The 21,655-nt window shown below is 33.9% G+C and overlaps 1 protein-coding gene across 3 annotated transcripts in view; it reads left to right on the top strand.

Annotated features, from left to right (window-relative positions):
* The window catches only part of LOC140436325 (uncharacterized), a 95,094-nt gene that overhangs the window by 23,025 nt on the left and 50,414 nt on the right, over positions 1-21,655 (top strand). Inside the window, exons 1-2 of one of the 3 annotated variants that reach the window (XM_072525040.1) lie at positions 10,126-10,252; positions 11,798-12,148. In XM_072525040.1, the coding sequence (XP_072381141.1) occupies positions 12,143-12,148 (6 nt within the window). In that variant the 5' untranslated portion in view covers positions 10,126-10,252; positions 11,798-12,142. Of the gene's footprint in view, positions 1-1,140; positions 1,174-10,125; positions 10,253-11,797; positions 12,149-21,655 lie in introns of those variants that run through there. The other 2 variants (XM_072525041.1, XM_072525042.1) reach the window with 2 other exon arrangements.

The following is a 21,655-nucleotide window of genomic DNA, read 5'->3' as shown; positions in this document are numbered from 1 at the left end:
TTTTTTTTAATTTAAAAGTCTTATTTAAAACTTTCGTATATTTCAATAAATTCCCCGAGAAGATCGTGGGTGCATTGTTGTAGGTGGAGTGGAGCTAGTCGTGAATTGAGCCAAGATCAGACGTCTTGTCTGAACATGAGTCTACACGTTTCGTTTTGTTTTGATTATGAAAAATGGATACTTAGAAATAAGAATTATTGTAGGAACGTGTAAACAAAATAGCTGAAGACCGAATAATAAAATGCATTATACAATGGAAACCAACAGGAATATCCAGGAAAACAAAGAGGACATTCAAGAGAAAACCTGGTAACAGAATGGATATCTGAAATAGTGCGGTATAATGGACAAAACACTTGACATAATGTCACATTCAAAACTTTCAACTTGTTATATAAAAAAGTATCGTGGACAGTCCCTATCAGTTCCGGTAAGGTAACCGCCTGTAAAACTATCATAGGCGCCCTTCGGTTTTTCTAAATTTAATTTTTTTTTATTTTATCTTTTGGCATTCGTACAAAATTTAGTAAAACACGATGTAAATAGTTTAAAAAAGGTTTTTTCGTCTTTTAATTCACAAAATTATCAATAAGATTATTAATAGATAAGTTATAACATTTTTATTTAAAATGTTTGTTTTACCACAAATCATTTATTTATGCTCCTAACTGCTGACATACAACCTATCAACAACTTCAAAGACATTTGAAGAAGATAAACAAATCATTTCGAATAAGTGCAAAGTTGTTTATTTTTTGAAACATAATCTACTCAGTGGCGAACACAAAATTTTCCTGTGGGGGGGTTTGGTTGGGTACACCCCCTCTGGTTGCGCCACTAAATCTACTTACCAATAAATTCTATTAATATGTTGTATGCGTTGTATAATATGTGTGTGAGATGCAAAAATAAACACAAATTAGCGTATTATGACTGGAATTGAAACCACATTTAAAAAAATAATTTTTCTATTTTACTATTTTGTATATCATTAGCCAAAAAAAATCATTTTGGCGCCTCCCAAACAGGGGCGCCCGTCTGCAGTGTCTCTCTTGCAGACCCGTTATCTCCGGCCCTGGTCTATATTATAAACGACATTTTAATTTTTTGCGATTTTCTTATTTTTTGTTTATGTTTCAGGTTTCATCATCCTATGAGAACCTTCGTTCCTATGTAAGTCTCAATTTTATTTTATTTCTCTTTAATTTTTACTCCTTTTCTTTTTTTTAATACTTTATAATATTGTACTGGTTTAAAACAGATCCACTAGTACCTGTTTTAAACTCCATGTGTCGTTTTACAAAGAGAATAGAAGTTACAATTATTATTTTTCTTTACTTTCTTGTTCTGGTTAGAAGCTCACGTAAATTGTATGCAACCTAAAAACAATTATTAATTATATAATTTGCCATATCGTAACTGCAATTCTTCTTCAATTTATTGATGTTGTATCTCTGATAAATGCATTCATCTATCTTTTCCGAACTTAGCCCAGATTATACAGAGTCTTTCAATAGGGACTTTTAAAATTTATCAGTTGGTACCGACAATTTTTAAAGCTACATCTGTAAAAGCCTGTTATTTCTTTAGTCTATTTGGTCAAATTTTTGATGGATTTATATAGCGTAGCCACATTCCGCACATAACAGTTCTACCGAGAGGACTACTGAGTATTCGAAGTGTAATAGATACATTTACATATACAGGTTCAGTAAACAATCAACCAATACTCGTACGTCGACGAAATGTAAGATCCGACGAAAATATCGTCGCTGTCCGTGGGAGTGTATTCGAGCCAATCGATTCAACGTCTGCGTAGCTCATAAGAACTCGGCGTTTCACAGACAAACATTTTTGGTTAGCACTGTATAAAATTTATACGTCATGTTAAAGTGTAAGATCCATAAAGAATAATATAAAGATAATTCTAAAACCTTAACTACCAGTTGTTGTTATTGTAGATAGTAAAACAATTACTTTGAATGTCACACACGCGCTACCATTTTTTTTTAATTGTATCACTCTTAATGGCTATAAATCTAGTAATAGCGAAAACAGTAACAAATAATAAAGATTCAACTTTTTTTTCATCAACCCTTTGGTAGTTCTAACAAAAAAAAACAAATAAAATCATAACGGAAGTGAATAGATCTTTATAGTCAATGTACAAATATTAAAGGGTATCAGATCTGCCCTTTCATTTGAAATTATAAGTAGCTGAAATATAGTTTCAGGTACTATTTGAATACTTGAATAAATGAATAAAGACATCAGAAGAACGTTACAGTCGATCTGTAAGTCGTTCATATTAAATATTGAAACGTATTGAATGTTTTTGTTCTTAATTTGAAAGTTATTTTTGTTTTGTTTTTACTGCTATCACTATGAAGAAGTGCAGATACTGATGGAAGTAAAAAAATAACAAGGTCATAGGTGGAATTACAGGAATTAAAACTGAATTATTAAAAAATGCCAGACCCGATCTTTGGTGAAAACTTAATTACGTGATCTTGTTTATGTGCCGTCTTCTACCGAAGGTTGACGATCATCAAACGATAGGTTTCTCTGTTTTATGCCGCATATATTATGTTCGCAGCTTTTGCTATTTGAAACCATTGTCTCAAGTTTCTCAGCCAGGATTTCTTCTTTCTGCCCAAACCTCTTCTACCTTCAATCTTGAATTCCACGATAAGCTGTAGCAGACTGTACTTATCATTACGGAACATATGGCCCAGGTATGACGCTTTCCTCCTTTCAACAGTTGTTAACAATTCCACCTCTTTACCCATTCGTCTTAATACCTATGTGTTGGTAACTCTGTCTGTCCAAGGTATTCTCAGTATGTGTCGATACAGCCACATTAAGTGATAAGTCTAATATTCACTACTACAGGGAATGAGGACCGATGGGTTCAGAGACGCTCTATATCGCATATCTTTTTTTTTTTATATTAATCTATATTTTATTGATTTTGTTTTATGTAATTGTCCTATATAACTTGTTGATCATGCTTTATGTACTATATGACTTGTCCTATATCACAATGTGATCTGATGGGATTAATAAAGAATATTCTATTCTATTCTATTATAAATACAGTCATGCAAAAAAAACGCACCGGAGAAAATTTAGGCCAAATTCAAAGTATTTTAATTTTTTTATTTTTGCCCTATTTTCATGATTTTTTTAGCACACTGTGTATAAATTTATAAATTTTAATTTGGTATAGTCAGTTTTTTGATAAAATTTTATTTTTGACTTACTGTACGGGGTTAATTAAAACGTGGTTTTATTATTCTAACTTTAAAACATCCTGTGGAATAATTCCGTTTGCGAATTTTTGGATTTATTTATTTTTCGAATTTATTTTTCGGTTGCTGTCTCCTAAGAATTGTGTTTTTTGTTTTATGTCAAAATATGTCTTGGTTCATTTTTTAGAGACAAATGAATTTGCGACCCACAATTTAGGACTTTTTTAATTATGATGATTTTGGAGTTATTTTGTAATACGACCAGGTAACTGTTATCATTATGTCATATTCTTCACACCTACATTTTGTTTACCTATGATTGATCATGGTTCTTAGTCTCGAAGATTGTGCGAAAGTCGTTGCTCTGGTTGAAGATGGGCGAAATTATGAATATGTGGCTAGAGTACTACACACTCATCGCTCTACCATCCAAAGGGTAGTGAAACGTTTTATACGAACTGGAACAAACAAGCGTAAAGCGGGAAGTGGCAGGAAGCGCAAAACTACCGCTTTAGATGATCGTTTTGTACGAGTCAATCAATATTTTCACATGAAACAAAAAACATAATACATACTTAGAAGACATGGTTGCAACCGAAAAACAAGGTTTTACGAAAATCTGCTAACGGAATTATTCCACATGATGTTTCAAAGTTAGGATAAAAAACCACCTTTCGATTAACCCCGTATCATAAGTCAAATACAAAATTTTATTAAAAAACTCACTATACTCAATTAATAACTAGTACTAATAACAGTTCGTAATTGATCTTATGAGAATCGTAAAAAAATGCAAAAATCACAAAAATATCGAATTTTTAACGTTAAGTTGATACAAATTTTATTTCAAATTGATTTCGCGCGCGTAACTGACATTTAAAATCGCCGGCCACTTCAAGGGTTTTTTCTAAGAGAACAATTCATTCTACACGAAAAGTGCCAATAAACATTTTTGTTGAAAATTATTCCAGCTACATTTTTTATTTACAACACTTTTTTTTCTGCGGCATATAGATTGTTGGTAAATTGATTTTTTTCCATTTTCCTCCTTACGAGGGGATTTTAGGGGGTAGCCAGGGAATAGAGTCCCTAAATTGACATTCTCAGTAAAATTCAGCTTGTTTGCATGATTTTAATTGATCAAATCTCTGACGACTGTACTATATTATGCAAAATAATTCACGGAACATTGAAGAACAATAGAAGAAACGCTACATTGATAAAACACCAAAAACTACCGTTTCTTTCTTATTGTTGGAATTAAATAAACCTTGTAAAGCGATATCTATATTTTATTCTGAATGATGAAGTGAAATATGATTGACTTAATTATAGCTATTATTGGAAAAATCTAAATAGGTCGATAATTAGGTAGATCGTTGTATTTACGTAAATAACAAAAAACGTTTAACGTCCTAACGTGGTAAATAGCTGTCGTTTATACTAGAATTCCTGATATTTATGAAATAATAATGGAAATGTTTGCAGCTTTACTGTTAAAAACAACAGCAGTTTTTATACATATACTATCTCTTTAAGATTTAAAATCATAATTAGATTAGATCAACTTTCTGCCCTACGTACTGCAATTTAACGAGATCTTTTGTCCTATTAGCATGCTAAGTACTGCATTTCTCATATAGGGAGTGTGAAAAGAAGTGAGACGCTCGAATATTTTGCAAAATAAACATGGAATCGAAAAACTGAAAAACTGGTGTTCAATATTTTTCAAAAATTTATCGAATCACACCAAACACGACCCCCCAGCCATATCCTCTCGAGCTGGGGAGTCATCCTTGAAATATTAAATGGGAACCTGTATTTTTTATTGCAGATTTGGATTCCCTATGTAAAATCAAGTAACTTTTATTCAAGATATGTGCAGGAACGCCATCTTGTTGAAACTTTATTTCCAAATTGCCGAATTCATCTGGATTATCTTATAGAATTTCAGGAACTAATGGCTCAATTGCGATTTATAACATCTCCAGATACCGGTTAAGTTAGCATTAAGAAAAACATGCCTAACTACGTGGTATCCCAAAATACCTGCCAAAACATTTAGTTTTTCTGGAAATTGAGTATGTTTTTCACGAAAAACGTGAGGATTTCTGTTAGTCCAATACCTCACATTTCCATTGAGGGAAAAAGTACTTTCGTCACTAAAACAAATTGTTTTTATGTAATCTGGCTGTTGGTTAATTAGATTGGAGATATTTTCACAGAATTCTAGTCTTCGGTAGGGGTCATCTGAAAGTTAGTGCACAATTTTTAATTTGTATGGATGACATTCGTTTTAGCTAACACTTGGTGTACTATCCTTTGACTGATTCCTCAGATATACACAACTTGAGCTGTAGAAGAAGTAGGGTTCACTAGCATTTCTGCAATTATGTAAATTTTTTTGTCATCATTGTAAATTGTTGGTCGACCAGATTGTTTGGCATCTTGGACACTATATATTATACCTGTTTCTTCAATCTTCCGAAAAGCTCCCTCAAATAAGTCCTTGATATCCGTTCAAAAGACACAAGGGGTGAAGGTAACTTTTGGCTAGCACTGTATAATTTAAATTTCATTATTTTTGAGAATATTTTTAAAACTATTCTATTTACCTTGCCGCTTAATAATAGCATTTGAGCGAAGCGGTTTGATACTTCCCAGCCTTGGATTTTGTTAACCGGTAAAGTTTTTTATCAAAAATGAAAGTAAGTATGTACTGTAGAGGTACAAGGGCAAGTTTAAGAAATTATCTAAAATTAGTAACGTGAAATTTAGATTCGCATGACTTGATGCGTTAATAAATTTTAGATTGAAAATGCGGATGATATTCGTATATGCTTCCTAGATTCATTTTAATATATATATATATATATATATATATATATATATATATATATATATATATATATATATATATATATATATATATATATATATATATATATATATATATATATATATATATATATATATATATTGAAAAGAAGAACATTTCACAAGAAATTCCACAAGAGATTTCATAAACTCCATCATACCCTCATCATCATATAGGCCAAACAAATCGTAGATTCCAAAATAGGATTTATGAATACTTCATTTCTATTCGCAATTCCGATTCAATTTCAGCTCTAGATCAACATCATCTTCATACAGGTCACAAAATTTTGAAAACTCCAGAACTATAGTCCCCATCCCCTTCTATAAACCAAGGATTACGCGAGACGCTATAGAATTTAAAAAAAGACCCAATTGTCTCAATAAAAGAGATGGCGGCATCCGGTTACCTTCGACATGAAGTAGTCTCATAAAGAAAATATTGTCCGCTTCAAACTTTAACCAAAATCCTCCAACCAGATTGTTCGCGCCAGCCTCGCCAGAATCCCTACGCGAATTTCCACGCCAACCTCCACCCAAACCACGTCACCATCGATAGTATAAATGAACCGTCCGCTGTTCCCAGTAGTAGTAACGAATTGATTAGTAATCAGTGTAGTAGTGTCTGGGGGCTCAGGAGACTGAGACCTCGGAAGCCCTGAAGAAGACATCAGAGAGTATGTCGAAAGCTTGGCGCAGTGATAATCTACCCGGTTCAACCCGGAAGCCTGTTGAGTTTAATATTAATTCCTAACCGCGGAAGTCTTCCGGAACATGCTCAAGCGTTTTTGCTGGCTATTTGCCATTTTTAATAAGCACTTTAATTATTTAACATTAGTAATACACAAATTATATTTTGTATGTCTATACTATTTGGTGGTTTTACGTGAAATACAGAAATTTTATCTGGCCCTTAAATACGTTTGGCAGGTACTTTAAAATACGAGTGGTTTTCATGATGCATTTAAAAACAACTCAATTTATTAAATTGTGATGCGTATTGGAAAGATCTTTGATGTCGGCCTTATTATTGACAGAATTTAGATCTTTTTTATGTGAATCATTTCCAATATGCATTATAGTTTTGTTCATTTTGTTATGTTATTGTTTATTACATTTGTGTGCAACAACCCTTCTATACAGATATTGGTTGGTTTGCCCATTAATAACATATTGTGATATCAACATTTTCGATATTTGTTCAGAGAATCAAATTCTCTGATTTTGATTAAGTGCTTAATTGGCAGAAGAGCCGATTGAATAACATCTGCACTGTCCGTCCGTCCGTGCACAGTAACAGGGATGTAATACCATGAATAGAAACTCTAAGCTAAGAGAAAAATTATTTTAAAACAAAACAGGTTATACCTTTCAATGCGAAACTCGCAATGATGTAATAGGGACATCATGTAACATTTAAATCATCGAATTTCAACTTTAAAATCGCATAAAATTAATCGGCATAAAAACAGATCTTACTGTACTCACCTTTAAGTTCAAAATCTACCTTACCGTAGAATATATCCTTATTTTGACTTTGCTTTTATTTTGATCTATTTTGTTGTTACTTATTTTTATCTATTCCTCTTTTTCTCCATGTTTTTTTTTTGCTAATAATACTCCAGAGTAAATGAGTGAAAAACCCTTGTAGGTGTTGGACAATAATTGTAAATGATAAATATTGGCAATACTCTTCCGTTTAGATCATTGTTGCAAAAATGATTTATATGATATGCCAGGAAAACCGGAACCAAGTGTATTATCTATAAATGTTTGCTATTTCAGTATGCTGATATATAAGTAACACGACTTACAGAAACCGCATGCACAGATAATTGTTGTAGTCTTCAAAAGTACGTAGTTTTATTATGTAATGTAATTTATTTAAATGAGATTTACTGTTGACGTAATTTGTTCTTGGTGTATATATGGTAAAAATCTGTTTTTGTAAGTTAACAATTTTTGGTCAAAAACTGAATTGCTTAAATTACACATTATCCTCTTTCATCCACGTATGTCACTTGCTTGTCCATGATTTTCTATTTAAATTCAAGTTTTTTCAGTTGTTTAAAGTGGCTCTAGGACAGTTTCTTCTCACCGCCACAAGCTTCATGTATAGAATATAAATGATTGGTATTAAACTTCTTATATATATTCTTCAACCAAACTACTAGAAATTTTAGCAGTCAAACTGTTAAAATGGTTTCCCGGCGTCCGATGTTTGTTTCTCTTTTTTAAGTCACTCTTCATAAGACCACGCTTGGTAGAATAATGTCATTTAGAAAAACACTTTTATTTTACCTCTACCACTATTTATATAATCGTGTTTCAGATTCTTATAAACTTCAATATAAATCTTCTTTAATTGTTGATTCAAAGTAATCCATTTTTTGCAAGTAACGTGCTGCTGATATCATCACTTCCGTAATCCGTTTCAATTTCTGTCCAAGCCAAGCCTAGGATCATTTATATACAAGGTAATAAAATACACCCAATACACACAATTACGCGTATCCGTGTAATTGTGTGAATATAAGCTTTTTATCATTGGAGTAATCTAGGGACTTGAGAAAAAAAATCGAATGCTCAATGCCAAATTTGGTCTAGTACTCAGAAAGGAGGCAAATTTTATTTATGTTATTTGTGTTAAATCTTATTATTTTGAGCTGCAATTAAGCAAAAACACGACAACAAAGAGGAGCATCTACAGGCCGACAATTTCAAATTTGTAGAAATAACAACATTCAACCAGCTGGGAGTGACCATGGACACGGAAAAGGAAGAATTCAAGCAGGAATTGTAAAAGGAAACTAATCCTTCGCAAAACCTTTGCCTTCAAATAGAAAGATGCTTAAAAACAGAAAACTAAACAAAAAGTCGAAAGTAAAGATATAGAAAACACTGACACGGCTAGTTATCTCATAAATAATCGAAAAAACAGGGATGGAAAATAATGAGAACAATTCTATGACCTAACATGACCCAAAAGGTGTAAAAAAAGAGAGTTAGGAAATGAAAATAAATTAGGAGTAAGTAATTAAATCACAACACTTGGCATAGATAAGATCTATCATCACAAGTTCGGTAAACGAGATGATCAAAAAAAGTTACCTACGAGATGAATCCCGATCCAACCAACGAAGAAGCCAAGGGAGACCGAGAACAAGATGGTAGAATGACATAGGAAACAGATAATGAAATTAACCCCTTTACCCAATAACTCGTAAGCAGACGACACAGAAAGAGAACTAACTAATCCATCTGAGAATAGGATAACACATAATTTGTATGGATTGAACGGCGACGATAATGCTGTAACTCAAGCAATCAAATAATTACAAATGTAGTTTCCTCCTACATCCAATTAATTAACAACACTGCCAATTAAAATATAATTAAATTTAATAAATTCACCAATAAACGATGCACTAAAACCGAAAAAAAAAACGTTCGTAACTGCTCGCGCGATTACATCGAAGCCCAAAAACATTCTCGATGTTAAAAATTTGAAAAACACGGTATCATTTTCGATAACCTCAATACGATACGGTCGCTTTGAATAACAAATATCACCTTATTGACTACAATCGTAAACTTTGTCCATATTTAAACATTTCGTTTTGCGTTTTTGTCTCGAGAATAATTTAAACGTTAATTAGCGTATTTATTCTAAAATTATCGTGTTTACTTGAGCTTTTACTTAAAATATAAATTAAGTACGTCTTATCAGTAGTTTATCGTCGGTCGAAGATTAGATACAAATAATAATTGTAGTACATAGTTCAAACAACGATGTCGAGAGGAATTAATGCCTCTTCGAATGCAAAGCGTTTGTCTACGAGCAAAGCGTGTTGGTTCAGCATAGATGACCCAAACGATTTTGGCAAGCAATCAATCAATACGAAAAACAAAATGGTTTTGACTAATTACCTTGAAATATTTGCATTCGACTGCACTACGTTAAATGGCACAGAAATGTTGGACGATGGGTCGCTAAACCTGAAAATAATTCTGTATGAATTATGAATAATACTGGTGTAATTCCCAGTTGATACATAACAACAGAAATAACAAATATGATTGTATAGAACTGATATTTATGAAATAAAACAGAATATGTACAGGTAATTATAAAGGTATTTCTTATGTTGTTTCACTCCCATCTTGCTTTTTCTGGTGTTTTTGTTTAATTGGTCTGCTGTTTGGTTTTGACAAAGATGTGATATAATTTTTAGATCTCTACTTGCGTGTTGTTTCTCTTAAGAATATTTGTATTTTTTTACAAGCTCCGTCAAATGATTTTTTTTTTAAATATAAACAGTTCTGGTGCTACCAAACCCTTCAACTCTCTTATCCAGGACATTCTCCTTCGTACCGAATTCTTTCGTCTTTTAATTGCCTTGTTTTATTTTGTAGAAATTAATATTGATTATTATAATATTTAGTATTACTTCGAATTTTATATTCATTCGAGATAGTACTTATTATTTGTGATTCTGTCGACCCATAGGATCTTAACACTTAAACTGCCGATCTATTCTGGGTAGGCTTTCACCAAGAGCCGCTGGTGCGTTTTGTAAATAATATTGATAAAAATCAGTTTTAATAGCAACATTTATTTACTTATACAAAAAAAAAGAAGAAATACCAAATTACGTAATATAAATATATTACGATATTTGACAGCAATACAGACAAAATCCAGAGGTATCGGGACAGGTTTTGCATTCGTAAATTGTATCTTTACGAATACTTCGTTCGCTGCAAGTTTTATAGCGTTTTCTCATAACTTTTCCCTTTAGATCTTTTACCTCTCGTTTTGTTACTAGGTGATCTTTTGTAACATGTTTGGTTTCAGAATTATTAATTTTAAAAAGTGGTCTAACGAGTTCTAAACGAAGTTCGCAAAGATCAATCTTTTTTCCAGAATACTTGTATAGTATGTCTGCGTTTAATAACCATCATCTGCATAATATTTACAAATATTTTGTTGGACATCGTACAGTTTTTCGTTGACACAGATAATATCTGTCGGTCAATACCAGACATATTTTTATTATATCTTATAATAGGCTCTGGTTTCATGACATGCTGACCTCTTTTTGTTTTAACTTGTTGTAAGGTGTTTTGACATTCTCTTGTTATATAATAAACGTCTTTCGTATCCTTCCATTTGCCAACTAATATCACTTTTCGGCAACGGGTAATCGTTGCACCTTTAGAGCAAGTTTTTCTTGTTTCACTTCTGCAGAATTATTTCTACGGTCAATTCAAAGAGTTCCTGTGCAGTAAGTTGAAAATTCAAGCACATTTTTGGCTAAATCAACACTGTTGTAAAAATTGTCCACGTAAACGCAATGGCCTACATTTAGTTTTCCTGCTAAAAGGTCCAAAACCACTTTATTGGCATTCCCCTTTCCACCTGAATCGTCAAACATTCCAGAATAAACTGAAAATTATAAAAATTAGACCATTTGGTTAGGTCAACATATACAACTTGATTCCATATTTATGCTTTTTGTTTTTTAAGTATTGTCTAAAATTAAGTCGTCCTCTGTGTAATACCATTGACTCATCTAATCTCAAATTACGATCAGGATAATGAACTTCTTCCATTCTCTTATTAAAAAAGTTTATCATCGATCTAATTTTATATATTCTGTCTACAGGTATTTGCTCTCCCTTTCTGGAAACGAGATGTAAAAGAACCTCAATTATATTTAGGAAAAACACTGAAAATATCCGGGTATTACCAAGCTTTATAATTCACGAGTTTAAAAAATAGGAGAAATATAGAAATCTGGTGAATTACACGGTTACTAATCCAATAAAATAATATGCATTTGCAGAATTTTATGTTCTGTTATTATTATTTACAATTATTACAAAGCCAAAAGATTATAGACACCCTGTCGGGACAAAAAGTCATTAGTCGGAGAACCAACAACAAAATATAAAATGGACCTTGCAATTTTAATCATCATCATCATAATTTTCTTAACAATCCCTTGTGGATGCAGGTAAGTCACCACTCCCGTAGAGTTCCTAGCAACTTCCCTGCGTCCTCTGACACTCAAAATTTTAAGGTCGTTTTCCACATCATCAATCCATCTTCTACGCGGTCATCTTCTACTTCGTCTGCCTTTTGGGTTTGAGAATCTAAATCTCTTCGTCTACTCATTATCTGACATCCTAGCAATATGTCCAGCACATCTTAGTCTTGACACCTTAATAAATTTCACAGTATCTGGATCTGTGTATAGCTGGAATAGTTCAAAGCTATATCTTCAAAAATCTGTCGGAAGTACTTTTCTACCAAAGATACCACTTAGTCGCTGGTCGTTTTGCACAGAATGCCAGCAAGAAGGCTATCCCTGTTCACTGTCTTCTCTTTTTTGATACCAAAAATTGAGCTTTTTAAGGGTTCTTTTTTCGGGGGAACTCCGTTCCAGATAGCGCGTGGAAGACCCTCATTGCTCCTAGAACGACGTCACTCAACGTCGGGCATTTCCTCCTTTCTCACAGTCTGACTCACTTATACGCATCTTACTTGTTCGTTTATTAAGATATACTTATAAGATCTTTCCTTAGCCGTTAGTCCGACTGTTCTGCTTCTTCTTCTTTATTCTTGATCACTGCACGGATCTGATTGTGTCTAGTCCAACCTTTTTACTTTCAATTATGATTCCAATCATTTCTCACACTTTCACAAAATTCATCTGTGTCATCCTTTCCAAACCTAGAGAAGTAGGTCCTAAAACAGACTTGTCTTGTGAGCACATGCCTGAGGAAATAATTCAGTCGCCTTACCATAATCCACTCAATGTCTTAGGTTAGGATTAGCATCTTTGTCCACCGTGCCACATTCTCGGTGTTGTCCCATTCTTCTTGCCATTTTTCAGTTGACCTTTCCCTTTTTTGTCTTCTCTCGACTATAGTCAGATTTAGGTCTTTTCTCTCATATAGCTGTTTTCTTTCCACAGTCAAGACATACAGAGGTACACCGCTATATCTATGAACTAGTCCATATAAATGTCTATCGACAAAATTTCGACTTTACAACGTCGATTTAAATAAAACAACAAATAGCAGACAGCTATTTATTTTGTTTCAATGCTCGCTGATAAACTGTATATTGTACCAAACATACTTTATGTGTATCTTATCGTTTTGAAATATAAAAACAAGAAACAATAAATAAAAAAGCTATTTCTGTTTTTCCAAGAATACAGATAATTACTTTATAATTGGTTTACATCAATATTTAAATAAAAACACTTTGCAATATATTTTTATTTCTTGTATATCTTGGAATATTAGCATGTCATACATACTAGCTACCGATATACACGACTAAAATAAAGACCTTGTTATTATGACGCTGAAGTTATCATACACTTATAAATATATTTTTCCTTCATACGTACATATCAAATCATATAAATTTTCGGTGAAATGCATAAAGCAATATTTTTTTTTGTACCATTAAGTGCTTTTAATATTTTTCTTATTCTTTGCGATTGGCTTCTATTTTTGTATCAATATTTTCTATGCCTTTCCTGAATCCCAATTGCTGATCTTCTGAAAGTTTTTTTTTCTTATTTGGGTTGCTATATATTATATTTTCCGAAAGATTTCCGCGGTTAGCACAATTAAACCTAAAGCAAAGATTTATACTGCTCTGAAGCTATTTTCTTGTGGCATCGTAAAGTAATTAAAATTTTAATGGGAATAAGCCATAATTGAAGTTTAAAATAAGTTTATTGACGTTTCAATTTCCACTTCGGAAATCGTTCTTAAAATACAAACATTAATAAATTAAACAAATTTTGTTTTTTGTTACTTAGTGAAAAAATCTTCTAATAATTTAATTTTACCTGACTCATTTATATTGACAATTCGAACATATATTATACATTTTAAAGTAGACAGCTTTAAAATGATATTGCAAATATTGCTGGGTTGCGTTCCTGAAACGACTTTATTGTAAGATAGTTAATTTGACGTTTGACAAATTGTGTTCCTTTCTCCGTTCATTTTTATATATTCGGCGTCTCAATTCATCAAAGCCGTAGCAAAGCTCTTGTTGAAATTTGTAACTCTTTTACACATTTCGTACAGCTCAAAAGGACAGAAAACGACAGTCGTTTTAGTTTAAGGCTACCAAAATAGGTGGCGCTTTTGCAGCTTACACTAGAATAGTGGAAATAACAGGACACATTCGCTGGCTTTCCGTGTTTGAGTTTGTATCGACCTGACTGTCTGAAGACGTACGTCATAAAGAAATAACGTTATAACAGTCTATTGATACCAATTCATACACGGAACTGATGAATTGTGTTCCTTTCGCCATATATGTGTGTATATATATATATATATATATATATATATATATATATATATATATATATATATATATATATATATATATATATATATATATATATATATATATATATGATTCGAAAAATGTCTGCAGTTAAACCGCGTCGATTATCACACATGTTTCGACATCCCCTCTGATGTCTTCTTTAGTGCGTCCGAAGTCTCAGTCTCCTGAGCCCCCAGACACTACTACACTGATCACTAAACAATGCATTACTGAGTAGTGCATTCCGACAAAGTGTGCGAATGTAAATCGCCAAAATTTAAGGTATCGGAGTGTGGTAAATCCACACTTTTTAATGAAATAATATTTTAGCAAGACGGATGGAGAAAATGCAGGCGTTTTGAGATGGAATTGTGTGATTATACGTGCTTTTGAATCTTCTACGAATTTATCCCGCCTTTATTTTCTAAGGTTGTTAATTGGACTGTACTGTATTTGGAGTGTCTATAATATGTAGTACGTAAAGTATACAAGTAACACTTGATACAAACTTATATTTCTCTACGTACTATAGGTAACAGAAACGTACAATAGGTTATGTCTATATCAAATATATTGCTACACAAGTTTACAAACTTAAATGTGACCACTGCCCAAAAACTTACATCGGTCAAACTTTTAACAAACCTATAGCATTACATAAAAGGATTTTCAATAATAAAGAAACATATTCTACATACGCACTTTACCTTCTAGATCATAATCATTCTTCTAATGACGAATTTCAAATTCTTTATATCCAAAATAAAGGCCTTAAGCTATCTTTATTAGAATCTATGAAAATTAACAAATTAAAAAATACAGACATAATTCTGAATGACTAACTTAAGAAAAACTAGAGGGGGGGTCTGGAATCTTCAAAAGACATCTCAATCCAGGACGCCGCCTGACTAACTTTAGTGCAGGATTTGTTCTTCGTACTCCCGGCGATAGTTCTCGAGCTACTTTAAAAGGCCCTCTCGTCGCCGAGTCTACGCCGAACGCCTACCTGCTAAACCAGACGCTCCTCTGTCATCCAGCGATTCGGAAGCGGAATGGCCACTGTAAGGCCGGCATCACTTTCGAAGCACTACCTTTATTCATTCATTCTCCATTCATACACATCCACACTCTATTCATTAGCAAGGAGGCTCCCTCTCTCGTTCCAGGTAGCGCGTAGAAGACACTCATCGCTCCTAGTTCGGCATCATTCCCAGATGGGCATTTCCTTCTTCCCTACAGTTTGAATCACGCATTCTAACTCATACAGTGTGACCCACTTTTCTAGTTTCACCTTTCAGCATCATTCACTCTTACCTTTAGCGTTGGTCCAGCTGTCTTTCTTCCTCTTCCTTTTTCTTGATCACTGCACGGATATAGCTGTGTATGTTAGTCCAACCTAATTTATTTTCAATCATTCTCTCAATAATTTCTCTCACTGTAACAAAATTCACACCTGTCTCTCTCTCCATTCTGTTCCTTTGCACTATCCATCTGCTGCAATCTAACATCGTATGTGTCACAGTGTCCGAGTATCCAGAATATAGGCATTCATCTGTATCAGCCTTTCCGATCCTATAGAGGTAGGCCCTAAAACACCCGTTTCCTGTCAGCACCTGCGTCAGGAAATAATCCAGTCGCTTGTGACCACAGTCCACCCAATCTCTTATGTTCGGGATCAGCATTTTCGTCCACTGTGCCACATCTTTCGTGTTGTTTCATTCTTTTTGCCATCTTTCAACTGACCTCTCCCTTTCCTGTCTTCTCTCGGCCACAGTAAGGTTTGGGCCTCTTCTCTCATATAGCTCTTTTCTTTCCACCGCCAAAACATGCAACGGAACATCCAGTGATGATCCATAAGGCTGCCGCAAACACAGTCCTGTAGGCGCATGCCACTCGAAACAGGCTTGTTCTGTCCACTCGTATCACGAGACGTTTACTTTACTTGTTTCTTGGGTGTTAGACATGCTCCCGCTCATTTTAATTCAATAGTTTGCCTGTTCATTGTCCCCTTCAGAATGATGGCTTCGGTTTTCTCTGTCGCAAGTTTCAATCCGTGCTGCGTCATCCATTTCTTTACGACGCCGCCTGCGTTTCAAACCCGGTATTTGAGATCTGGCTCATCCCGGGCCACTACCAGTACAGCGAGGTCATCCGCGAATGCGAAGGGAGTTGTAACCTCTCCGTATTCACAGTGCATAACCCCGTCATATGCCAGATTCCATAGCGTCGGGCCCAAGACAGATCCCTGGGGTACTAAGGCCGTCACGTCCACGATCGTGCTCTTTTCCACCATAATCCTTCTCTCGGACAGATACTCCGCCACCACATTCATCAGGTAACCAGGACATTCTCTCTCCTCCATTGCCTTTATTACCTCGTTCCACTGCAACGTATTGAATGCATTCTTAACATCAAACAACAGCAGGGCCGCCCAGCGATGTTCATCCCCTCTGTTGCGCAATGCTTCGAGTACACTCATGATTGCATCAATCGTGCTTTTCCCTTTACAAAAACCAAATTGCCTCCGAGATAAACTACCAGACCTCTCAATCATGTCGTCTATGCGTACTCGCAGCATCCTTTCATACAGCTTACTGATGCATGAAAAAAGAGAGATGGGGCGATACTTCTCCCTGGCCTTGGGAAGCAGTATTAACCTCGATGTCCTCCAAGGCTCAGGAAAGGTTTGTGCTTCCAGCAGTGCATTCATGTGTTCCAGAAGACACGCAGGTACCATCCGTCATAGACCCTTCACCGCCTCAGATGGTATCTGATCTAGTCCGGGGGACCTACGAGTTTTCAGTGAACCCAATGCCTCGATAAGTTCATCCATGGTAAAGGGTACAGCCCGCTTAGCTCCTTCATTCCTTAATTCCTCTATACACCATGACATCTGCGGTCCGGAAAGAGCTCTCTTGTTACCTCAAGCTTCTTGTTCATAGGCATTTCGTAAGGAGAATACGCATGGAACTTCTTCATGACGATCTTGTATCCCTGACTCCAGATGTCCTCATCCAGCTTTTCACACAACTCTTTCCAGTGCCTTCTTTTTTCTGTACGGATTTTCCTGTACAGTTCCCTCTTCCTTGCGCGGTACTCTTCTTCGATCTCCTCGATGACCTCAGGGTTAATTCCTGCTCTACCTCTTGCTCTTGTTAACCTTCTTCTCATTGCTATACATACATTTCTTAGTGCCTCGATGTCCGCAATCCACCAATATGGCATCCTGTTGACATCTTGGCGACCAATCTTGCTTCCTTCCATCGCTTCTTTAATGACTCTTAAATAAAAATAGATCACTTAAGAAAGGCACTCTACCGAAACTGCTGTAATGATAAGATATTATAATAATAAGTTTTGAAAACAAAGTTTTCAGTGTTTTATTGTTATATAAAATGAATTTCCATCAAGTAACGGTTGAATTCATCAAATTTGCTGTTGTTTTCGCAATCCCCGTGACAAATTCTATTTCTTCTATGTGACACTTAGAATACTTGAGAGTGAAAGAGAGCGAGGAAAATCAGTGGCACACACTATGAGGGTCACAAGTACAAATCACAAAAAATGCGTATTGAAAACCATGCTTCTTCCGCGTGAGTTTCTAACAGACTCACATTTTTTTTGGGGTCGGTAGCTGAGGTACGCCAGGGAAAGGCCTTTTTTAAACAGGTACGTTTCTTCTAGACGTCTTGGCATACACGGGGAGTAAGTTAATACAAACAAAAGTAGGATTTCATATCAATAACACTGAAAATTACAGGGTTCTAAACAAAATCAGTTTACAACCAACGGAGAGCTCCAGCTTATTTTGGTGTAAATGTTCGGCGTTATTTAGATCAGACTTTCCCGACGATGGATTGGTAGATTAGGTAGTATTCATTGGCCTCCTCGTTTACCCGATTTAAAGATTATTTTTATTGGAATACTGGGAAAAATAGAATTTCTAAAACTAAACCAGCAGATATTGCAGAGCTAAGAACAAAAAAATGTAAGTTAACAAATAGGAACGAGAAAATTTTTCCAGAAACTGAAAAAAAGTAAGAAGGAATTCAAACAAAAGAAGTAAAGAGATAAGGAGGGTAATATATTGACAGAACAGCAAGAAAAACTAAGAAGATGGAATTCCTGAATGAAACCGAAAATGTTTATATTATATTAATATATTAGATATTCGTTTATATTACTCCATTTAACGTTTTTTTTATAAAAATATTGCTTTTAATTATGTGTTCTTAATATGCCATACGGTAAATAACAAATAAATTCTCCGCTACTGATACGCTTCTTGGTAAAACTCATGAGGACAGTTAAATTATACGATAACTGACGGTATCACGCATATGACTCATTTCATTATTTCTTTGCTGGAGTTGTTTTATCTTTTTAAGATGTTTCTGACTAAACAAAATCGAAAGTATTGTATACGGTTGAACTGGTGTTGAATTTCAATAAGGGTACAATATATAGGGTGTTATATTTAAAAAACCAAAGTAACTAATGCCATCAGAAAAATGGTAAATCTGGCAAGGTTACAAACATCAAATTTCAAATCTTCACATTGTAAAATAGGTATATTAAATTTTACGAATAAATAAAGATTTTCGTGTACTTACTTTAATTTACTCATATTTACTGATTAACTGATAATTGTTTACAGTTTCCATTTTTAGGTATTTTTGCTATATGTGCACACCTTATTCAAAAGTTACTGCAAAATATAGCATTAAAAACATTCTATATACAATAATACCAAATAAAACTCTTCAAGTATCAAAAATAATTGTCCAGATGTATTTTGAAATGTGTTTATAACTGTGTTTAATTAAGATACTTATCCAGCATTATTTATCTTATCAAAGCCTTATCAGAGTTCAAAGATTATTGTATACATAATTTACTTTCTGATAATTCAAGAGAACGTAGAACGTTATAAACTATTGCTCAAGCCGTGTTTTTTTGTAGGCGACAAGATGAAACCGTCCAAATTTCAGATTTTCTACGCAATTTTAGTACAAAGTACTTGTTATCTGGTGCTTGTTTGAAAACTACAATTGAAATTTAAAAAAATCTATTGTCTTGTCAATAAATTATATTCTTGTTTATTAAGATTATGTGTTACGAGAGTGGCGTGAGAAATTAATCTAGTCTAAGTAAGAAAACCCAAGATTTTTGTTATTTTTCTAATTTGTTTTCAACAGTCCGTTGCGCTCAATAATGTCCTATATAGAACCTGTCTCGATGGAAAAATAATTTTTCTCGAGCTAATAAAAATTGTGTGCTGTTTTAACTCTAACCTTATTCTCCATTATAACATTATAATAAATTAAATTAATATCCGAGACAACGTTTTTAGGTTCGGGAACAGGAACAAGTCACACCGATTTAAATCTATGAAATACGGTGGGTGGTCCTCATATTCGTTTCTGAATTGGTGTAATTTTGACTGTGCAACGATGGAGTTTTTCCTTAAATCAACGTTGCAACGATCTAATAGTGCCGTTTTTTTAAGTAGCCAATATGTATAATGCCTTTCAAATTTAGGTTTCGAGCCAATCAGATGGTTTTAATGTGCCTTCTTCGTCTTATATTTGTTGTAGTTTCTTAAAATCCGGATTTTGAGTTAAGAAAACGGCTACTTGTCTAATAGCGCTTGTTAGGCTGATGACATTTAATGTCTGCGCCTTCTCTTCTATAAAGCTGAAAAAGCCAGATTTGTAGACAATTTTCTAACGTTTTAGTTTATAAAGAAAAATCCTCCTTTCTATAAAGCTAGAATCGGAGCAGTTTTGTAGAAGTTGGGAAACATTTGTCTAACAAGCCGAAATTATCAGTCACTTAGTTCTGACACCAACCTATTTTTTTTCTTCATTTGCATTTTATTTAATCCCATGAGCTTATTGCATAATATTATTTTAAAATATTCCTAATTAGACCAGCTCAAACGGACTCCGCGTGGACCATAAAAGTGTATTTTTAAAATATATTTTTATAAAAATTGAATCTTTAAAATTATTTATTTACTTATTAGACCGGGAGGATTGGGCTCACACGTCAATGTAAAGTTTGCTGCTTACGCCGTGCTATTGTATACGTTAGAAATTGCTGTATTTTGGAATTTTTCGTTGATTTTCAAGCTATTCGAATTTCTTCGCAAGTGTTGGTTTTTATAAGGGTAGAGATTATGTGGTAAAAAATTAAAGCAATAAAGAAACGTAAATTTAATGTTACTGCATAATTAAATAATTCGAAATTGCTTGAATTTACAATTATATGATTTTTTTGTAATAGGGACATTTTCACTACTAAAAAATAAAAAAAAACAACAAAGGACACAAATCCATTTTTAAAGTGGAGCGTAAGTAAGGATTAAATATAAAATGCCATGCAAATCAGTGGAGACAAGGTATTCAATGACATTGTTTTAATTATAACTAAGATAGGGGGTGAGATTTAGGAGTTAAGTTATGTGATAAAATCTTAAATTATGTTTTTAATGTTAATTGACATTTATTCACTTCATGATTTGAATCAATTAAGTACCCGTTTTAATTTTACAATTATACGATTTTTTTCTATTAGGGGTAGCTTTTACCTCTAAAAAATAAAAAATGACCATCGGCACAAGTGAAGTGGAGGGTAAGTAGAACTTTAATCCAAATTTTCATGCAATTCGGTGGTGTCACGAAAAAATTACAGGGTACCGCCGTATTTCACGTTCATTTACTGGAGTGTTAGGGTCTTTAGTTTATTCATTAAAACATGAAGAAGAAGAACAAACCAGGAACTAATAGAGATCTATAAAAGAACTAAAATAACGCAGAAAATCAGAGCTCAGAGACTTAGATGGTTGGGATATTTATTACGAGTGCCAAAAGAAAGAAACGTCCTTAGAGTCCTACAAGCAGGAGAATAAGGGAAGAAAACAAGAGGAGACTACGAAGGAAATAGGGTGAGGCCGGCCGAAATGACATAGAAGAAATGGGAACAAGAGACTGGAAAGTACAAGTGAAGGACCGTAAAAAGTCGAGAAAACTAGTCAAGCCTATCGAAGCCAAGGGCCTCTAGGGCCTGTAGTGCTGTTATAAAATGCAAATTAAAAAAAAATACCACTTTGGAGTTACAGCTAAGAGACTAGTAATTTCGACTAGAAAGAACG

This window comes from Diabrotica undecimpunctata, chromosome 3 (assembly GCF_040954645.1).
Source record: "Diabrotica undecimpunctata isolate CICGRU chromosome 3, icDiaUnde3, whole genome shotgun sequence".
Taxonomy (NCBI): Eukaryota; Metazoa; Arthropoda; class Insecta; order Coleoptera; family Chrysomelidae; genus Diabrotica; species Diabrotica undecimpunctata.
The sequence above is the reverse complement of the archived record's forward strand: the minus strand, read 5'-3'. Positions and strand labels throughout refer to the sequence as shown.